The sequence below is a fragment of the Mandrillus leucophaeus genome, unplaced genomic scaffold (assembly GCF_000951045.1).
Source record: "Mandrillus leucophaeus isolate KB7577 unplaced genomic scaffold, Mleu.le_1.0 Scaffold23, whole genome shotgun sequence".
Classification (NCBI taxonomy): domain Eukaryota; kingdom Metazoa; phylum Chordata; class Mammalia; order Primates; family Cercopithecidae; genus Mandrillus; species Mandrillus leucophaeus.
In genome coordinates, this window is record NW_012102365.1 from 329,425 (window position 1) to 336,061 (window position 6,637).

Below are 6,637 nucleotides of genomic sequence, written 5' to 3' on the forward strand. Positions count from 1 at the left end.
TGTATTATGCCGTGTTTTGAAAACTAAAACAAAATGCTTCAGAACTTGAGAAAGGACTGGAAATGAGAGCAAAATCTGATGCCTTGAAATTCAAAGTTAGGAACCAAGTTAGCCTTAGAAAAACTCTCAGAAGTGAAAATGGGCAGAGGTTGTGAGGGTTTTTGAGCACTGTCCTAAACCAAGTTCCACATAACTCTAGTTCCGGAGGATGTCATATGAATAAGTTGGGAAATTCAGTCCACACACACAAAATGAGAGACTTAGGGTCAGGCAGCATTCCAATCACCATGAACCTGATGGTCCTTGTCTAAAGTTAATTCGTTTTCTTTACGGTGGGACGACTCCCTAACTTGCTACTGTGATCTGAATGTCTAAAAGGGAGAACAGGCTCTGCAATGCTCCTCAGAGTTATAAGTCCCTGGTATATCAGCCCCAGTGAATGCGCTGCCTCGGATTTGCTCAGCATTGCCTCTCTCCAGGCCCTTGGCTTCTTGCTCATGGAGATCCTGGATGCTACTGGGCCATGGTCATGAATTCATCCTCTACTGCCGGTGACTGACTTGGCCTTTCCTGGTGTGAGTCTGGGCACCAGCCTGGCCCCCATTGTGTTCACTGAGGTGGAGACAGCAGCAGCTCCCCTACCCTTGTCCAACCCAACTGGACCATGGAGGCCCTGGCACCTCCCACCACTTCCAGACTCAACTGAAGTACCACCGAGTGTGGCAGGTGACCTTGCTCCCCCTGCAGCTGCGCCACCTGAAGTCAAGGTGGAATGAACAGTATGGGAGGCGGGAGACAGGAAGGAGCCAGCAGACACATTTCTTTCTTTTCTTCTCTCAGATGAAGGACTTTGAATCATGTTCTGTTCTTTATGGCCTGCTGGAAACATCTCACATGACTAAGCAGCCAGCCCAGTCTTTGGTGAAGCTGTGGCCAGCTCAGTCACGCAACGCCTTGTACTTGCTTCGCTCCTTGCCTGCCTCGCTTCCATTTTCCTTCCCTCTGTTGGCCTTGGGAGTGTACCTCATAGGGTCTCAGAAAACAATACCCCAAAATGAAGGCCTCCCTCGGAAGCAAACATTTCTCTCTGACCTTCTCCTGCCCTCCTGTCTCTGGTTCCTTATTCTTCCCCAAGGCTAGCCGTAAAAACTACAATCCCTCTTCCCCAAAAACTTGCCGTAAAACCTAAAAATATTATTCTAATTTTCCCCTTTCTTTCTGTGTAAAACTGGCCATAGGAAATTATTTGACCTTTGTCTGATTGCAGGTCAGAAGACCCCCATCCAGAGAGAATCCTGCCCCATATGAGGAAGGAAGGAATGCTGCACAGAGAAACCAAAAAGAATCTCGACAGACAGGCCTCGCTGGGTTCCCCACTCAGTCTATCAGCATTAGATCAGGCTCTTTTATCCAATCGTATTTTTACATGGCCATCCATACTTTGTTGAACTGAAGCCTAAAAATGGACAGTTTCTCCTGTATCTTTGGGTCTTCATTCTGAAGGCTCCTGTATCTAATAAAACCACGGTCAAATAAATTTGTGTATTTGTGTGCCTTTTCTCCTATTAATCTGCCTCTTTTTTTTATTTATTTATTTTTATTTTTTGAGACGGAGTTTCACTCTTGTTGCCCAGGCTGGAGTGCGGTGGTGCAATCTTGGCTCACTGCAACCTCTGCCTCCTGAGTTCAAGCGATTCTCATGCCTCAGCCTCTCAAGTAGCTGGGATTACAGGCATGCGCCACCATGCCCAACTAATTTTGTATTTTTAATAGAGATGGGGCTTCACCAAGTTGGTCAGGCTGGTCTGGAACTCCTGACCTCAGGTGATCCACCCCCCTCGGCCGCCCAAAGTGCTGGGATTACAGGCATGAGCCACTGCACCTGCCCAGCCTTATTCTGCCTCTTGTTGATGATTTTCAGTGAACCTTCAGTGGGCACGGGGAAGTCCCTATAACCTGCAACTAAAGCATTTAAAATTTGCCTCAGGCTCTGTTTTCTGGAGAACCAGAGCAACAACACGTTGAACCTGTTCTTGAAGGACCAGCTCAGGGCTGGCTTTCCATGGAGTCCACACTGGGAAATGGTGGTGTCAAGAACTCCTTTACTGGGACCTAAGCCTAGCCCTGACATTGCCTCCTACCAGGGGTCCTTTTCATTCACACCCAACCCTCATCTCCAGGAAAAAAAGCTGAATGAAACCCCAGCTCCTTTGAAGAACAGGAAGAGAGCATTGTGCATTTATTAAAACAACATATAACACAAACTCAGTTACCACCCCATATGTCTGGGCTAGGCACTGAAATACAGCACATCGTCCCTGTGAGTGCTACCCCGTCCTCCCGCTCAGGAAAGGAAGTGGGCAGCTGTATCACCCTGGCTTCCTTCCCCTCTTTCTGACAATCGCAGGTCACCCAACGACCAGGCATTATTATACAAAAGTTCCTTTACAAAAAGCACCAAATTGGCATACATATACAAGTATATACAAAAATCACATTTTAAAAATGTACAAAATATTCCATTTTGCACCAATGTAGAAAAGTGTCCTGTGTGATTGTTTCAAGCACATTTTCAATTCTGGTTAAGTGTCTGCTGGACGCAGCAGTGAGGGTCCTACCCTAGTCCCTGCTCTCTGAGCAGAGAGAAGACATTACCTCCCCATTGCCCCTCCAGGGGCCCCGACCCCTCCCACCTGGGCCTGTCACCAAGATTGCTGGGCCCCTCCCCACCCTCTCCAGTCTCTCTGCATCTGGGGGGTCTCTCATTCATCCAGCTCCTTACTGGTGTCCTGAAATGAAGAAAAAGACACAGAGGCACGTGGTGAGACAGGGACTCAGGAGGATCCAAGGCTTACCAAGCTATTGTTTATTCAAACAGGAGTTTGAATAAAACATCAAATTCCAATTCCTCCTGGTCTCTTCCTTTTAAAACCAAAATGGAATTTAGCTGCCCAAACATTATGGATTTTACATCAGTACAAAAATCCAAAAGTCTACCCTATAGTTTTCAACTGGATTGGAATTTAGTTTCAGTACCTGTGGTTTGAAAAATAACATTTGCAAGCATGTGCTTATTAGCAAACGTCCTTCCTATGCACCAGATACTGTGCTAAATGATTATCTTATTTACTCCCAACTACAACCTTTTGATGTCAGTACTGTTATGTCCCCATACACAGATGAGTAGCTGTCTCTTATACACATCTAGATGTGTATAAGAGACAGGTCTCATTCTTGTCACTCAGGCTAGAGGGCAGTAACACGATCTCGGCTCACTACCACTTCCACCTCCCAGGTTCAAGCGATTCTCCTGCCTCAGCCTCCTGAGTAGCTGGGACTACAGGCTCCTGCCACCAAATTCGGCTAATTTTTTGTATTTTTAGTAGAGACAGGGTTTCACCATGTTGGCCAGGCTGGCCTTGGCCTCCCAAAGTGCTGGGATTACAGGCGTGAGCCACCGTGCCTGGCAAACAAGTAATTTTTTTTTTTTATTTAAACACAGTGCTGGCCAAACAAAGCACCTCAATGGGCCCAGCCTAGCTCATGAGCCCCCATCTTTTCCCTCTGCTGTGCCATATTGCTTTCCATTTAAGAAGATCATTTAGATGTAAAATGGGAGCATTTTATTATGAATAGTTTGAGGATTTTTTTCTTCTCTAAGGGTAAAGAGAACAGGACTTTACCCTCAATAGGTTTAAAGCATATGCTGGGAACAGGTCTCAGCGTCATTCCCAATGTCTAACACAGTGCTTTGCATATAGTAGGTACCTCGGGTTGTTGTGGAATGAGTGAAGGAATGAAGGAATGGAGGTAGATTAATTTCTTACCTTCCTCCTTCCCTTCTGTGGAGTCTTCCTCTTCCTGATCTTCTTCTTCAATGAATTCTTCCTCTTCCTCATCTGTGACAAAAAACACTTGTGTTAGGATGGGGCCAGTTCCTTGAGGAGTTACTTGAAGAAGAACCAGGCAAGAGAAAGCACTGTCTAAACCCCTTCCTGTGCCCAGTTGGGTCAAACGGCCACACACAGATGGCAGTGGTCTGGGAGGTGATGGGCTTGCCAGACCCACGCTGCACAGAGGCCCTGCTCCTGCAGTTCCCCGCACTCCGTCCCAGGGAGCCGGGCTCAAGACACTTCCTTGCTCCAGCAACAGCAGCTTCTATCACCCGCCCTGCCTGTGACCAGAGAGGGGGCTCTGAGGAAGCACACTCTGTGCTTCTGCACATCTCTCGGGTAGGCAGATAAACATCGCCTGGGGAAAAAAAATCCTCCTCGATCGTCAGGGATCAGAGTCCTTGTCTTGAAGGTAGCTACTCAGCCTATGAGATCTGCTTGTTCAGCAGCCTCTGTCCCATTTTCCTCATTCCTTAGCCTGTGGAGGGGAGGGGTGGACATGACGGGGAAGCACTTCTGGAGCCACCTCTGCTCTCTGAAGCTGAGCACCAGAGCGACAGTGACTCAGCTGCAACTCATGTCCCCACTCTTTCATCCTGAGATGTCACCGTCAAGCTTTAACAGGTAACATCTCCCTTCCCCGCTCCTCTCCCAAGCCACCTCCTTAATCTTTTGGGGCCCTGAAGGGGCCACCACAGAGTCAGAACATTTGTCAAGTGTATCTCCAGGCCAGGCTAGGTCGCTCGCGCTTGTAATCCTAGCACTTTGGGAGGGTGAGGCAGTAGGATCACCTGAGGTCAGGAGTTCAAGACCAGCCTGGCCAACATGGTAAAACCCTGTCTCTACTAAAAATACGAAAAGTTAGCCGGGCGTGATGGTGTGCACCTGTAATCCTAGCTACTTGGGAGACTGAGGCAGGAGAATCGCTTGAACCTAGCAGGCGGAGGTTGCAGTGAGCCAAGATCATGCCATTGCACTCCAGCCTGGGCTACAAGAGCAAAACTCCCTCTCAAAAAAAAAAAAAGAAAAGGGGGCCAGGCACAGTAGCTCATGCCTGTAATCCCAGCACTTTGGGAGGCCGAGGCGGGCGGATCACGAGGTCAGGAGATCAAGACCATCCTGGCTAACATGGAGAAACTCCGTCTCTATTAAAAATATAGAAAATCAGCCAGGCGTGGTGGCGGGCGCCTGTAGTCCCAGCTACTAGGGAGGTTGAGGCAGGAGAATGGCGTGAACCCGGGAGGCGGAGCTTGCAGTGAGCCGAGATCATACCACTGCACTCCAGCATGGGCGACAGAGCGAGACTCCATCTCAAAAAAAAAAAAAGAAAAAATCTCCAAAATGACAACCAAAATTCCAGCCAAGTAACTGGGATCAGAATATAACCCAGGGAGTTCTGTTGTTTAATCATTATCACAATGACTACTCTTAATAGCAGTTGCTGAGTACTTACTATGTGCCAAGTAGTGTGCTAAGTGTTGAATCTGCACCATCTTATAAAATCTTCACAAGAGTTTCGCAAGCCAAATGGCCCTCAGTAGAATCTGCATGGGCTACTTGCTAGCCGTGTGGCCTTGAACAAGTGGCTTACCCTCTCTGAGCTTTAAGTTACCTCAACTACAAAATAGAAACAGTAACAGAATCTATCCCATAAAGTTGTGTTAAATGATAAAACTTATGTTAAGAGCTTAGTGCCTAGGACATACAGAATATTCAGTAACTGGTGACTGTTGGTACTCTCTTCATTTTACTTATGGAGAAACTGAGGCTCAGGGAGATGGAGACAGAGTTTTACTCGTGCTGCCCAGGCTGGAGTGCAATGGTGTGATCTTGGCTCACCACAACCTGACTCCCGGATTCAAGCGATTCTCCTGCCTCAGCCTCCCGAGTAGCTGGTATTACAGGCATGCGCCACCACGCCCAGATAATTTTGTACTTTTAACAGAGACGAGTTTTCTCCGTGTTGGTCAGGCTGGTCTGGAACTCCCGACCTCAGTTGATCCACCTGCCTTGGGCTCCAAAGTGCTGGGATTACAGGTGTGAGCCACTGTGCCCGGTGGACCCACTCTTGAATGTCTTAGCTTAGGGAAGCTGACAGTGGAGCAAGCAGCTCATCTACAGCAGTGGATGTCCCCAAGTCCACTGGTATCTCTGCTTTGGGATGTATTTTGTCCTTACCTATGGGGTATATCTGGAGCTCTGAAAACAGACTTAGCTCCAGATACTGAAGGTTTGCAAGAGAGCGACACAGGAGGTGCCAAGAAGCTCTTCTCTTTCCCATGCCAGTCCATTTATAGTTCTTCCTTGTTCCTTCACCCTCCCCCTGTCCCCCAACCTCAGCTGGTCATTGGAGCACCATCTCTCAGACCAAGGCAACAGTCGGCAGTGTAGGATCTGCCCTCTGTTTCTCTGTTGTGTTTTAGCTGTTTCTCTTTTAGCTGTGCGACCTTCAGCAAATTAACATTTTTGCTTCCATTCAGTTTCTTCATTTCCCTTATTTTCACCCCTATTATTGTTATGATTGCATTGTTACAATTATTATAGGCACTCTATGGAAGAGTAATTATAAACAGAAATGAAGACGATGTTGATAAATTAAGGTGCCTGAGTATCACAGGTGATAGCATTAAGAAGCTGAAGGTGGGCCGGGCACCGTGGCTCAAGCCTGTAATCCCAGCACTTTGGGAGGCCAAGACAGGTGGATCACGAGGTCAGGAGATCGAGACCATCCTGGCTGACACGGT

The 6,637-nt window shown here is 47.7% G+C and overlaps 1 protein-coding gene across 2 annotated transcripts in view; it reads right to left on the reverse strand.

The window, feature by feature from the left end:
- Nucleotides 1-2,209: 2,209 nt before the first annotated feature.
- Nucleotides 2,210-6,637, reverse strand: part of TRIM63 (tripartite motif containing 63, E3 ubiquitin protein ligase) — a 16,141-nt gene continuing 11,713 nt past the window's right edge. Inside the window, exons 8-9 of one of the 2 annotated variants that reach the window (XM_011981624.1) lie at nt 3,828-3,899; nt 2,210-2,789 (exon numbers count right to left, since the gene is read on the reverse strand). In XM_011981624.1, the coding sequence (XP_011837014.1) occupies nt 2,779-2,789; nt 3,828-3,899 (83 nt within the window). In that variant the 3' untranslated portion in view covers nt 2,210-2,778. The remainder of the gene's footprint in view (nt 2,790-3,827; nt 3,900-6,637) is intronic. The other variant, XM_011981625.1, reaches the window with a different exon arrangement.